The sequence below is a fragment of the Podarcis vaucheri genome (genome assembly GCF_965113315.1).
Source record: "Podarcis vaucheri genome assembly, chromosome: 15".
Taxonomy (NCBI): Eukaryota; Metazoa; Chordata; class Lepidosauria; order Squamata; family Lacertidae; genus Podarcis; species Podarcis vaucheri.
Genome location: NC_138753.1, coordinates 44,293,189 through 44,307,999, shown reverse-complemented (window position 1 = coordinate 44,307,999; position 14,811 = coordinate 44,293,189). Strand labels below are relative to the sequence as shown.

The following is a 14,811-nucleotide window of genomic DNA, read 5'->3' as shown; positions in this document are numbered from 1 at the left end:
TGGTAGTATTCTACTTCAGGTCAAAAAAAGTGATCTGACAAATCAGTTCCGCTTCCAAGTGGGACCAGGTTGCGCTTGGGCGACCAGGTCCCTCCCCTGCCTCCGCGTGGTGTGGGGTAGCGTCCCGCTGAGGGGGTCTCAGCCACGCCATTTGCCAGGCGACCAACCAGGGCGCTGTGGGGGCGTGGCCGGGGCTAATTTAAACCACGGTGTGACTCTGGAAGCTCCTCTTTCAGCCTCACACCACCCTTTTTTAGGCGGCGGCGCTGGCCTAAAACTTCAGTTGGTTGCCGTTGAGGGGCCTGGTAGGACTTTTTCCACTTGGCAAATTGGCACTGGCCACTTGGTTTTTGCCTACCTCGTAGCAATCGTCACAACTTTGCAAGGTTTGGCGGTTAGGCACTGGAATAGCGATGGGTGGGGGAGGGGAGGTGCGGCCATCACCTGCCCCTCCATGCGTAAGGGTATTCCGTTAAAGGAATCCGGGGGTGTGGATCTTGTCCAAAGCCTGGCGAGGGGCTAGGGACCATGCCACGACCCCAGCAGGAACCCGGGGGGGGGGGGGCTCGAGTCGATCCGCATCAGCGGGGCTCCCCCTGCTGGTGGTTTACCCTTCCAGACTTACTGCAAGATGGGCAGATATAGTCTGTTGATGCCAATGCCTAAGCCAATACCGCTCACATTCTGTAACCAATAAAGTTGTGGCCTAAATTTTGCCCATTAACATTAGCCTAAATTCTGTGTCCTTGTTTCTTTATTCTCCTGGGGGGTGGTCTGGGGGCCTTGAAGTGCAATAACAATCATATCCAAAACTCTGAACTGTCTTGCTGGACTCTTCAGTCTAGCTAAGGCCAACAAGAGGATGTAACCTAATAGCATTTGGTTTACAGGTGGAGAGGGAAGTGCAACCTTGTTTGGAAAGTTGCTCTTCTTGCAGCTTGCACAGACTTTGACTCTTGTAGAGGTGACTAATGCCTCTTACAGTTTGCACCTGCTGTTTCTCTGGCTCCACAAACAGATTTCATGTATGGCTGAGGATTCTCGTGTGCTGCAACGTCGCCATGGGTGAGGCATCCACATTCCTTTCATCTCCCTCCTGAAATTCTGCTTGTGCAAAAATTCTGAATGCAGTGTTTTGCTCTAGGAGCCTAGCTGTCCCCGTGTGACAAAGACGTGCCTTGCTCAGCAGAGCTGTTATTTTATAAGCATTGTTTCAAGACTGTTTGTGCAACCTCAATTGCCAAATCTAATTATTCAAGATTTTATCTCATTGCTTGATATGCATAATAGCTCTGAGGTGTCACTGATGAAACTCCTGCAGCTCTTAGATGTACCAGCAAGGTCTTGTTCTCCGTTTCACAGCCTCTAAGACCCCTCCTCAAAGTGGACAAGAAGGCATATATGGGGCAAAGCGTCCCTTCAAGTAAACTGGCCCCAAGCAGTCTAGGGCTTTATATATGAATAGTAATACCTTAAACCTGGCTACTATTACTTACCCTGTCAATGGCTGGATAATTAGTGCAAAAAAAAAAAAAAAAACCAACCCGAACCAAAACAACAACGCAGCAGACATTCTGTGCTTCTCAGGTAAAGTGTTTCACAATGGGTGCTTCTGCTTCCATTATAGGAGGATTGGGGAAACTGATGGCTTGCTGTGCCCTGCTAAGCCTCTTGCACTGGCCCACCAGCCTTCTTGGCAGCAAGCCAAATAGGCCTGCAAAAGCACCTTTTTCAGCTACCACCACTTCAAGCACTACCTGAAGGGAAGAGGGGACAGAGCAATCCAAGCCTTGTTAACAACGCTCTGCCTCCATCCCTCTTCAGCTATCACTTGAAGCAGCAAGTTCACGAAGCCTTCCATCACCTTCCCACCTTAAAGCAGCAGTTCCCAGGGGCTTCCCTCACTTTTCCTGCTGGGAAGACTAAAAGATGAGAGGAGCCACTGCCTCGAGGTGTACTGCATGCCTTGAAGCAGTGGTTCTCAAAGGAGCAGCTCCTTCTTTGTCCTGGGCTCACTTGTGTCAGCTGAGTGGAAAGAGGAATCCAAGAGGGGAGTTTAAACACCCACTTTTGATTATTGCTCTCGTCTCCCCCCTCACTGATCAGCAAAAAGTTGAGGATTGTGCAGGTTATAGGTGTGTTTGCTGTGTGTAGGGATGGGCAGGGCTGTCAAATTTTGTTTCTCATTTTCCCACTCTTGTTCAGCTCTCTACATTTTCAACCAGTTTGCATTAAAAAACAAAAGCTCTCACAACAATTTATGAGTGTTTTAGTGTTAATTTCTCCTAATGTACATAATTTTGTATGCAATTTCCCCTAATTTTTGAATGCTATGTCACTAACAACCCACCTCACCAGGTGGCTGTGAGGGTAAACGGGGAGGGAAGAACCTTGAGCTCTTTGGGGAGAAAGGCGGTACATAAATGTAAGAAATAAAATGAATAAATAAATGCAATTTAATGCATGTTTTACCCTAGTACATGCATTTTTGTACACATTGCTTGGGTGGAGAACTGCAGTACAAAATTCAGAGAAATGCAAATTTTGAAGACAGCTGTGATTTGACTTGCATATTGTTTTAGAAAGTGTGAATTAGTTAGGTTCACCTTTCAATGTGAACTGAACTAAATCTCTCCCCACCCCTAGCATGCATTCATTTGTAATAGTGACCACATCCACTCCAGCCACTTGCACTTTTGTCTTGGCCTTCTGTGATGAAGGTCAGCAGAGGTGCTATTGATAAGCATTGTTTAAAGACTGTGCAACCCCAGAGGGCTGGCCAAGAGGAAATGCAGCAAAGAAGGTCCCCTGCCCCTGGCATTGCAGCTCCATCCTTGAGGAAAGACCTGCTCTTTCAACACTAGAGTTGCTTCCTGTTGCTTTTCCCAGGTTCATACGTCTCCCCACTGGAGATCATAGTCATGCTCATTTCAAAAGTACATCATTCTCTGCAATTTATTTCCAAGTATTTCTCACTCTAAGAAGAGATTTGGAGGAGGAGAAAAAAGGCAGCCTTGCCCTCTGCTGCGCTGTTCTATCAACTGGCTTGAAAGCAAGATAATTATTATCACGATGATTATTTTTGAAAAGTAGCCAGTTTTCCCCTCCTCGGCCATTTCGAATTCTAACTGGGATAGATCTATAGTCAAAATGTTGCAACAGTTCTTGTAGTGATGAGATCAGTCTGTGACATTTATGATTCCACATTAATAGGTAGGTAGATACAGATACAGACTTTTTCCACGGAGCTCAAGGTGACATAGAAGACTCTTGCCCCATGTCCGTGCTATCTTGGATGCAGCTAAACCGGGCAACACAGATTAACCCATGGTCACTCCTCTAAGCAATTCGATTTACAAGGTACTCTTACTCTTAACATTCAACCAAAATCTATCCTCCTCTAACTTAAGACCATTTGATCTGGTCTCTCCCCCCCCCCCCAGGGAGTAACTAATGATATGCCTATGGGAAGCCCTCTGTAAGGACCTGAGTGCAAGTCATCTTCTACTCTCAAATCCCAGAAACTGGTATTGAGGGATTTGCCTTCTTCTATGTGACAGTCCTTTTATAGGGTAGGAAGGGATGCAGGTGGCGCTGTGGTCTAAACCACTGAGCCTCTTGGGCTTGCCGATCAGAAGGTTGGCGGTTCAAATCCCCACAACAGGGTGAGCTCCCGTTGCTTGGTCCCAGCTCCTGCCTGCCTAGCAGTTCGAAAGCACATCAAAGTGCAAGTAGATAAATAGGTACTGTTGTGGCAGGAAGGTAAACAACGTTTCCATGTGCTCTGGCTTCTGTCACAGTGCGCCAGAAGTGGTTTAGTCATGCTGGCCACATGTTTGTGGAAAAACACCAGCTGCCTCGGCCTGAAAGCGAGATGAGTGCCGCAACCCCATAGTCGCCTTTGACTGGACTTAACTGTCCAGGGGTCCTTTACTTTTTACCCATAGGGTAAGGCCATTCCATATGACATAGGAATTAGGACTTTTCTGTGAGAGCACCTACTCTTCAGAACTTCATCCCATTACATAGCAGACAAGTGCTGTCTTAATTATCATTTCAATGCCTTTTGAAAACTTTCCTTTTTCAACAAACCTTTTAAGTGCAGATTCTTAATGCAGTCTATATCTGTATCGGATTTGAAATTACACACACAGAGAGAGAATCATTGATGTTTTTATTGCTAATCACTTTGGGATGTTTCATGGGAAGCTATTTATAAAAGAAATTAAAAATAGATAGATAGATAGATAGATAGATAGATAGATAGATAGATAGATAGATAGATGATAGATAGAGTATCTCATGGTCATTCCTACCTCGTCAATTCAAAGAATTAAGACTGGTGATAACAACAGGAAAAGCTGGTTCCCATGCTGTCATGAAATGCATCCTTTACATAGTACACAACCATGCCCGCTGCTAGGGTATTTTTGATTAGCTCTACAAACATTCTAAAGTACCTCCACATATTCACAATTACATTTTATCATGCTGAAAACAGAGACAGAGATACAAACTGGAGAAAATTAATACACTGATGCATTATTTTTGCAATGTACTAAAAGAACAAATGTCCTTTTCTGCTTATGGAATAAAGTGACATAATCCCTTACCTAAAGATGCACTTTTCTCTGGGTTCAGGTATATAGTTTCGTCACCTGGCTGTTCATAGAGGAGGAACTGGTAGCGGTGGTAACCACTGTTGGGTGGTGGTGTGGGTCTTCGGTAGTCTATGAGGTATAAAACAATGATGTTCAAAGGATGCATTGTATTTATTCTCTTAACAACAGACACCCACCCCTTGACAATCCAAGATATGGCCTCTTTGTAATAGAAATCAGCCAAAGTTTCTTTCTTGCGCTTTTAAATCATCCTATTTATTTACTTATTCCAGGAGCTATATACCCAGTCTCCTCCCATCTGCAATTTCCCTTGATTTCTTGGTCAAGTTCACCTGTTATTCAGCTAGGGATACTGGAGAATTCTGTTGAAAATGTAAAAGGAAATGGAAATTGCTGCTTTTCATGTGTTACTCTGTGGTTAGAAATGGACGTTAGTCAAGTGAACAAGATCAACATTCACTCACATTGCTGTTGTTTAAGTCTGTAAAAGATATGTACTTAATTACTTTTTAAACATTGTTTTGACTTTCCTTTACATTGAAATGAATCTAAGTTGTGTGTTAAATAATTATTTAAGTTATATAACTCATGTTAAATAGTGGACAATGAGCCAAATAATGTAGATTGAAGAAACCGAACTGCAGCTAAACAGGGACAGCGCTGATTGTGAAGCACACAGGTTGGAGTGGAAATTGCTGCCTTCCCGCATTCCTATACCAAGATTGATGTGTGAGTACATCCTTCTTTCTTCCCTTTCCCTCCCAGGCATGTGGCTGTATTTTTAACTCTATATTGCTCCATATCAATTTGTTTGTGTTGCAATGTTGCACCAGACTTTAGGACTAGATTATTTTATTTTATCCAGCTAAAGCTCTGATTCCTATTCAGAGAGGCCCTATTTAGCCATCATTACAACCCTGTTATGGTTTTTAAATGGGCAGTTCTGATTAAGAGAGCAGATGGGGATTTGTGGTGTAAACCTCACATCTCCTTGAAGAGCACCTGGTGTGTATAGGTGCGCTCTGAGCACCTTTCCCACCCTTCCCACTTCCCTCCTCTCCTCTGGTGCCTGGCTCCTTGCCATGTGCTCACAAGCGTGCTCTTGCCTTTTTCCCTTTAGAAAAACTTCCCTTTAACCTTACCTACTTTTCCCAGCGACTGGAGCTCAGATCAGTTCCTCTCTCCAAACCCCACCTCTCTTTACCTCCCTTAACCTGTCTCCCAAAGGATGACATCCAAGCCTTAAAGCATTCCCTAAAGGGATCATTTAGACTCATTCCAGTCACTGTCTGCTTCTCAGTACTCCATGCACACAATCTATCATGTTGTTCAACATTCTGCAGCCCCTCCCCTAAGCAGCTATTTCTCCCTCAGGTTTTTCTTTAGGCACTTTCTGTCGCATTCTCCCCCCCCCCCATGTTGGACTGCTAGAGTGCACTCTGTGTGGGTCTGCCTTTAAATATAGTTTTGGAAACTGGGTTGCAACCACCTGATTAGTGGTTGGTGCCAGGCAGGCAGAACATAACACACCTATATTATACCGGTTGCACTGGTTACTCGTGTGTTTCCAAGCCCAACTGAAAATATTGGTGGTGATCTTGAAAGCGTTAAATGGGAAATTTGGGATGGGATATTTAAAGGATCACCTCTGCTCATACCCTACAATCTGCTTCAGAGGTCCAGTTTAAGTGCCCACCTGGGCGAACAATCAGAAGAGGGCTTCTTGGTGGTCTCAGGAGGGCAGAAAGACTGTTTGACTTCCATACGTTTGAGTCTAGTGCAGGCATAGGCAAACTCAGCCCTCCAGATGTTTTTGGCCTACAACTCCCATGATCACTAGCTAACAAGACCAGTGGTCAGGGATGGTGGGAATTGTAGTCTCAAAACATCTGGAGGGCCGAGTTTGCCTATGCCTGGTCTAGTGCATGGGTTGTACTATATCAGCAGATGGAAGCTACACTTGATTCCTGGAGAGCTCAGATTTAAATGGAGCCAGGATATCACTTGCTATCAACCTTCAGTGCCTCCCTAGTGAGTTGACAATTCCCCACTCCCCCTGTGTCATGAAAAAGAGCCTAATACCAAGCAGAGCTATTATGTATGCAGATGCTACCGGTTTAAAACCCCAATCTTAGCTTGAAGGGCATTTCAGATTGGATTCAGGAAAAGAAGATGTGATGTGAAGGGACCGGACCAGAGAGGCTAAAATTCCTCCAGAGTGTATAATGATTTTTTGGGTGGGGTGGGGGTGGGAATCTTCCTTGAACAGCATCTCAGATGGTTGAACACATTTATTGAAAACATATTTAATTCACAGCTGATGCTCTTTCTCCATTTTGTTTTCTTTGGGCAACAAGACTCCTGCTTGGGCCCAATCCTGAAAACCCTCCAGCTGGTGGAAGATGCTGCAAGGTCAAGCTATTTGTGCCATGTGCTTATATTGTTGATGCAGAGTAGTCTATGAAAGAAAAATCTAGGTAATCAACATTCTATCTAATGTAAGGTTTTCACTTGTATTAAGTGCAAACCATTGTTAGCATTGCATATACAAATGCTCAAATAAATGGTGGTTCACATTTTTCAAATGTTCTGCATGATTTGCTGCTGCTATTAACAGGGATTAGAGCTGAGAGTGTACAGGCTGTCACTGCTGGCATAGAGTAAATAATATGAGCAGATATGTTACCCATGGTTTTCTCACTACAGAGTATTTTAATTTACAAAAACCATCTCTGAGATGATGAAATGGGAGGGTACAACTACCAGCCCAAGATACATCTCTGATGGAAAGGTTTATCCACACTACTTTTTACCACCTCTTCATTTTGTTGTACTAGATAAAGAAGAGATTAATATCTGCTGTCCAGCCTGAGTGTACAAGGATTCCTTAGCTTTGTTGTTCAGCTGAGATCTCCTCAGGGAGTGCCCTGAGACTGCAATGGGTAGGGCAGGGAGAATTCTGCAGACCTATACATGTCTACTCTGAAGTAAGTTTCACTGAGTTCAATGTGACTAACTTCCAGGTAAATGTGTGCAGGAGAATAGCAGCCTAAGGGCATATCTGCATCATGATGCACAGCACATCCCAACCTCATCCCCCTTTCTAATGATCCTCCTGCAAACAATCATATATTGAGTCACTGTACCATGATAGAAATGGAGCCTTCAGCTTGCTTATTGGTGTCTTTTTTTGGTCAATTTCTCTTGCGATCAAAAGTAGAGAAGTTCAATTGACAGTTTTATTATTTTTTTTAAAAAAAAGCATTTGAAGAAGATGTGTGCTGCAGTGTTTTTGGGGAAGGTGGTGCATAGTCCTACAAACAACTTTTTTTATTTTAAGGAAAGTGTCTAAGCATTAGTGGTGGCACTGCTGCACTGGAAGGAGGTAACGTTGTTAATACTGTATTTGCCACTTCTGTTTCTTTGGTGCTTGAATGGGGTGGGATCAACAGGTAAAGATAAATGATTAATTAATGACTTACTGTACAGAGCACCATCAGTATGTATGACATCTTACAGAGTTACACAGGCAAAACAGATTCCAAAGGACCAAATAGTCTAAGATATATATAGCTATGCACACACACACTGGGGAAAACAGCAAAGAGAAAAACAAGACTAGGAAGGTATGCAGATATAAATGCTGTTGTATGTACTTAAAGCACATTAGCTGCAGCTGGAAATAAGGATTAAGGGGATAAGCCTCAGACCATATGGAATAGGAGGTTAGAGGAAGGATTTAAAGGCAAAGAGAACAATCACTTTTAGGAGGAATACAAAATACCCTGGGTGAGGAGCTGTGTGTATGGTAGGAACATGACACTTTCTAGAGGGGCAGCCACATTAATCTCAGACTCCATGTGGTCCTCACAGATGCAGTGGAAGGCCTTGCAGGGTGTGTATGTGCACACAGAGGGGTGAGTGATGGTGGTAGTCTTCCATAATAAAATGTTTCTGGGAAATGTTTAAATTCTGGGGCAAAGTGGTTCCCATCTTGGAGAAAGTCATTTGTATCCACCTGTAATTATCCATATCACTTTACTCAAACCTCTGTTGTTTTAAACCACCATTTGCCTCTCAGTTCCTTTTGTCCTTGCTCTATTCAAACTTCTGCCTTTGTTTTAAACCAGGGGTCAGCAAGGTTAACCTTGCCTGGGCTGGTTCACTCCAGTGGAGATCCCTCTGTGGGCCGGATTGCATGTGTGTGCTTGAGCATGTGCGCCCGCAATTTCTGGTGTCTGCGTCTGCACAGACATGATTTTTGACATCTGCGCATGTGTGATTTTCAGCACTGCGGAAGCGAGTTCCCATACCAGTTTAGCGCAGCGCACGGGGACTCGTCAAGCGAGTGGCTTGGTTCGGGGGCGGCTGGTTAAACAACCCCCATGGGCTGCTTGTGGCCCATGGGCCTTAGGTTGCCGACCCCTGTTTTAAACCACCACTGTTCCCCTTTCAGTGTTCCACACTTCTCGTTTCCATGCCATGGCTGCTGCTATTGGGCAGCCTGTCTTCATGCAAATCCAGGATTGCAATGTGGCACTACAACACCTCCAATAGGGGCTGTGCCATGGCATTCTTACACTGTTATTATAAAGAATGAAACAGTTTACCATGATAATGTATTCTGTATGTGCTTACTTTGATGCTTACTTTTGCTTTATGATATTGGTACAGTGGTACCTCGGTTAATGAACTTAATCCATTCCAGAAGTCTGTTCTTAAACCAAAACCATTCATAAACTGAGGTGCGCTTTCCCTAATGAGGCCTCCTGCCGCCAGTGCCCTTCCCCTGTTCGGATTCCATTTTTAGACCGAGGTGAAGTTCTCAAATTTCCGGTTTTGCGGAGTTTGTAAACCGAATTGTTCTTAAATCGGACTGTTCTTAAACCCAGGTACCACTGTATTAGCATAAGTGTATGTATACTTATGCCTGATTGGCCAAAGTGCAACCAACTATTTTAATAAAATATTATTTTAAAAGTGTCATGCTGCAGATTGGGAAAAGGACAGGTGCCAGGTCTAAGATCATTAACTAGTCTAGGGAAAGAAGTGGAATCCAGAGAGGTGCTGTGGGTTTTGTGTCTTGTGTTGTCTGGAATTTTTTTTAAGGATTCTGAACAAAAGACAAGGTAGTGAAATGCTTCCTTCTGTGGGTTTCCATTGGATTCTTTTCATTCGTGAATAAGGATCCTTATGTTCCTTGGATTTATTAATCTGCTTTCAGGGAGCTATCTTCTTTCTAGTCAGCAAGAGCACTAAAGAAATACATTTTTTAAACCACCCGACTGCTTCTTAACGGATTAGAGACCTGGTGGCTGTGTCACAATATCCAAAGCCCTAGGGATTCATTTTCCTGTACTGAGAAGGGCTGTGGCCTTATTTGACTTAAAAGCAACCAAGATCACATACATGAATGGGAATCCATAACGCCTACACAAAAATAGAATCCAGAGTCTGCTTTCCATTCAATGTCAAGACTCTTGGTAGGAGGTGTCCAGTTTCTGTTTACCTGTTAATACACGGCCTTTTGGATTCCCTTTCTTCAGGTCAGCACCCTGAAATGAGAGGAATAATTTTGCAGCTCAGTGTTGTGCCTCACCAAGAAACAAAGCAGTCAGCCTTTATGTTTCATTATTCTGCATAGTCCTTGTTTAGTCAAACATAACAAAGCAGGTACAGAAGCTGGCAAAGATGGAGTGTTGCACACCAGCCAGAAGCCAAAATAACTCGTACAAAGCCAGCAAATTGATCTCTGGGCTAGAGGTCCTCATCTCCTGACACATGCTGAAAGCAAAACCAATAAAATGGACAGTCCTACTGTTTGCAGGCCACTTCCTCCCAGGGATGCCAACTAGAATTAAATACTGGTGTGTGTGTGTGTGTGGGGGGTGTTAGCCCTGCCCCATATGCATGCACACCATTTTAATGGCAATGGTATTTTACTGGGGTGTGTGTGAAGGGAGCTGAACCCCTAGGAGTTGGTGCCTATGCTTCCTCCCAAGGTTCCCATTGCTTCCACCTCATTGGTCAGTTCTTCCCTGTAAATGAGGTTTCATGGTTGCCACTCCTAACCTGTTATATCTCTGTTATATCTCTCCACTCCTAGCCTTGAGGGGTTGCAGAACTAGGGAACAGCAGTCTGACTACTTTCAACTGGAAATTTTAGCTGTGGCAAATAACCGCTACAACCTTTGATGAAAAGCCTTTCATACCAGGAGAATAAATGTTATTTTTAGCTGCTTTATACAAAACAGAGGATATAATAATTCACTACAAAGTCTTGTCTGGTTGTTGCAACAGAAGTTTCTTCAAGTTTACTTAGCATTCTTTAACTTTGTTTCCCCCTCAAAAAAACCCACTTGACACATTGTTTTGTGTCTAATCTAAGCAGAAATGATGGAGAGGGCAAATGTACTGGTGGGAGCTGTAGTTTGCTTGCTAATTTATATTTAAAGTGTCATAGCCTTGTATATGGCAGCCCAACACATTGTAGAGTTCCCCTGAATCACAGGCTGTGCTGTCACTGTGCCACAGAGGAACTGACAGACTGATCACACTGGACCTGTTATCTGGGCAACAGGTTACTAAGAGGGCTACAAAAGCTTGCTTTTAAAGCCCTGACACCATTGTGTGCACAGGTATTCAGGCAGTAGCTAATTAATATCTTTGCAATGGCAAAAAGGTCACTGCAGTTTTAGAAAGCACATCAGCTGGCACACAGACAGCAGGTACAGTATGAGCAAAATGCCTGCAAACCTTGCAAGGCCCACTTCCATATTTCTATATGTTCATCAACAAAGTTCTAGCAAATTCAGTGGGGAATTTCATATGTGATGCTAAAATGTGTATTTGATCTCTCATGTTTTTGTGTGTCACATATGAACGCTGTTAATGTGAGAGAAAATTCAAGATGTGTCAAATGTACAGTGTAGTCAAAGTAGACTTTATGTAGACCCTGGAGAACTACAGCCCATCAGTGTAGACTGTAGGCAATACTGAGCTAGACAGAGCAATGGTCTGATCCATTATAAGGCAGCTTACAACTACAATGAACGCCTGGTTTTGGAGGAGGGTACGGGTTCTGGGAAACTCCAATGACAGCGTGTCATTCAACTGCTGCTCAGGCTTGGCCTGTCCATACTATGTGGTTCCTGCTCCTCCTCTCCCATTATTTCCCAACTTCTTCCTTCCTTCCTTCCTTCCTTCCTTCCTTCCTTCCTTCCTTCCTTCCTCCTCCTCCTCCTCCTCCTCCTCCTCCTCCTCCTCCTCCAGTATGCCCAGTGGCAAACCAGTCCTATAGATCTATACTATCTGCCCCTTCCTCCTCTCTGGAAGGCTCCTGGGGAGGCTGTCTCCACCACTCCTCTTTGTCTGTCCAGTCCCTGACACTTCCCCTATCACTGAAGAGCCTTCCCCTTCAGAGAAGGCATCTGGGAATAAATCTTGTCAGTGTTCCAGCCCAGCTGACTACATCTCCATCTCCAAGGCGGTGGCGGCGACAGCACCAATGTGAGCAAACCATGCCTGCCCAGCCTCTATGGAGGAGAAGGACCCAGTTGCTTGCCCAGTCCTGATGTAACCTGTGTGAATATCTATGCCTGTCCTACTCTATGCCTGGCATGTATAGGGCACATGACAAATGGTGAACCAGGGTCTTAGCTAAGCCTGGCCATATATCACAGTGCTTAGTTGTGCTTTAGCCGTTTGTAACCTGCAGACCCATGTTGGAATGCTGTACTGATTTAATCAATAGAGCTTTAAATTTTTCCTGTTATGGTAATGGTTCAAGTTCTGAGTTTGAGGAACTCGGAAGCAGAATAACAAGATACAAGAAATCATTATCTATGGGGATATTGATTGCAAAAATGTGAAAACTGCGTACAAAGGTGTGTTTTTGGGGAGAAATCTGCACTAAAATGCTGATGAATTTTAATGAGGGTTATTTTCAAATCACAAATTGGTATAGAAATTAGATAACTGAATTTAAGATTTTCTAAAAATGAAAAATTTAGAGAACCAAAGTATTATTGGTCTGTTTCCAGTGTTTTGGTTCCCTCACAAAGTACTTGCTCCATTTTTTCAGTCCTAAAGTAGTACTGATTGTGGTACAGACCTAGATGTTCTGAAAGGCAAAGCCATAAGCTTCTGATACTATTTCAAGTGATAACATGTACTGTACTACAATGAAGTATAATGCAAATAGACACATTTCTAAAATCTCCTGATTAGGCTATAGGGTAATCTAAAAAATAATATTTTTTTAAATAAATCAGCAGCTGTTTAATAATAATTTAACTGCTGTTGAATAATTAGGTAGCAAGTAAGTACAGAAATAGGTTAAGGAAGCTAACAGTAATGAGACATAAGGAACAAGGTAGTAATACAATAAGGAATAAGGCAGTAATACAAAGCAGCGCTTGCATGCATTGTGTGCCAAATGTTTCTGTGTAATTTCCTGCCACATCTGTTGCTACTGTACTCTTATTTCCCCCTCCCACTCAATTCTGCTTTGCAACATCCCCTGTTAATGCAGTCATACCCACACACCTCTGAACCACTAATACATTTCAGGTCTGACCTGCTCCAAGTACAGCAGTTGTTAGCATTTGAAGATGCATATTGATTACTGTTTGAAATAACTGAGAATGTTGGGTTCCAAAAAAAATGGAATTAAGTCCCCCCCCCCCCATCATGAACTGGGCATTTATTGTGGAATAGCAACACTTTGTTCACTCAATTTTTACTGGGAATCTGCACAACACCATGAACAAGACATCCTCCTCTTATACTGTATTTCCCTGTTCAGCTTCACTTTTTCCTCACAGTTCAGACTGTGTAAAATTCAGTGTAATAGTAACACACGTAGAGATGGCATATTGTGCTCTATGATGGCTAGTAATAACTTTTCAACTTCTACAAGATGACTCTATAGCCCCTGTATAGATGACTCTAGCCTCTCTGTGATTTGGTTCTCCTTTCTGGGAATCAATTCTATCACATCTTGTAGAAGTTGAGACATATTTGCCAGGTCAATTCAAATACTATGTTATGGCCTGCAGGTGGAGGTTAAGAATTAGAGAACTGGGCCAAAACAAACAAGATGAATTTTAACAGGGAGAAATGTAAAGTATTGCACTTGGGCAAAAAAAAAAAAAAAAAAGTGAGAGGCACAAATACAAGATGGGTGACACCTGGCTTGAGAGCAGTACATGTGAAAAGGATCTAGGAGTCTTGGTTGACCACAAACTTGACATGAGCCAACAGTGTGACGCGGCAGCTAAAAAAGCCAATGCAATTCTGGGCTGCATCAATAGGAGTATAGCATCTAGATCAAGGGAAGTAATAGTGCCACTGTATTCTGCTCTGGTCAGACCTCACCTGGAGTACTGTGTCCAGTTCTGGGCACCACAGTTCAAGAAGGACACTGACAAACTGGAACGTGTCTAGAGGAGGGCAACCAAAATGGTCAAAGACCTGGAAACGATGCCTTATGAGGAACGGCTAAGGGAGCTGGGCATGTTTAGCCTGGAGAAGAGGAGGTTAAGGGGTGATATGATAGCCATGTTCAAATATATAAAAGGATGTCACATAGAGGAGGGAGAAAGGTTGTTTTCTGCTGCTCCAGAGAAGCGGACACGGAGCAATGGATCCAAACTACAAGAAAGAAGATTCCACCTAAACATGAGGAAGAACTTCCTGACAGTAAGAGCTGTTTGACAGTGGAATTTGCTGCCAAGGAGTGTGGTGGAGTCTCCTACTTTGGAGGTCTTTAAGCAGAGGCTTGACAACCATATGTCAGGAGTGCTCTGATGGTGTTTCCTGCTTGGCAGGGGGTTGGACTCGATGGCCCTTGTGGTCTCTTCCAACTCTATGATTCTATGATTCTAATTTAAGTAAAGCCCTGCTGGATCAGGCCAAAGGCATCTTGATCCAATAGCCAGTGCTGTAGTGGTAATTTATGAAATGCAGGAGCCCTTACAGCCACACCCTCAGAGTCCCATGCCATAGCACAAAGAACAGTCAAAATAGATTAAAGATCAGCAGCACAATAACAGAATTCCCACTTTATTAGTATCAGGTGACAAAAATAGATTACTGAACTAGCAAAGCATGATGTGGTGGTTACTACATTGGACTTTTAGCCATGACATCCATTGGTTTATCTACCTTAGTGCTGTCTACACTAGAC

General features: G+C 43.4%; 1 protein-coding gene across 4 annotated transcripts in view; it reads right to left on the bottom strand.

Moving 5' to 3' along the window:
* Window positions 1-14,811, bottom strand: part of PEBP4 (phosphatidylethanolamine binding protein 4) — a gene marked incomplete at its 5' end in the record, with an annotated part of 268,449 nt that overhangs the window by 29,251 nt on the left and 224,387 nt on the right. For all 4 annotated transcript variants that reach the window (XM_082200676.1, XM_082200674.1, XM_082200675.1 and 1 more), the window contains 2 exons: window positions 4,614-4,730; window positions 10,132-10,177. In XM_082200676.1, coding sequence (XP_082056802.1) covers window positions 4,614-4,730; window positions 10,132-10,177 — 163 coding nt within the window. The remainder of the gene's footprint in view (window positions 1-4,613; window positions 4,731-10,131; window positions 10,178-14,811) is intronic.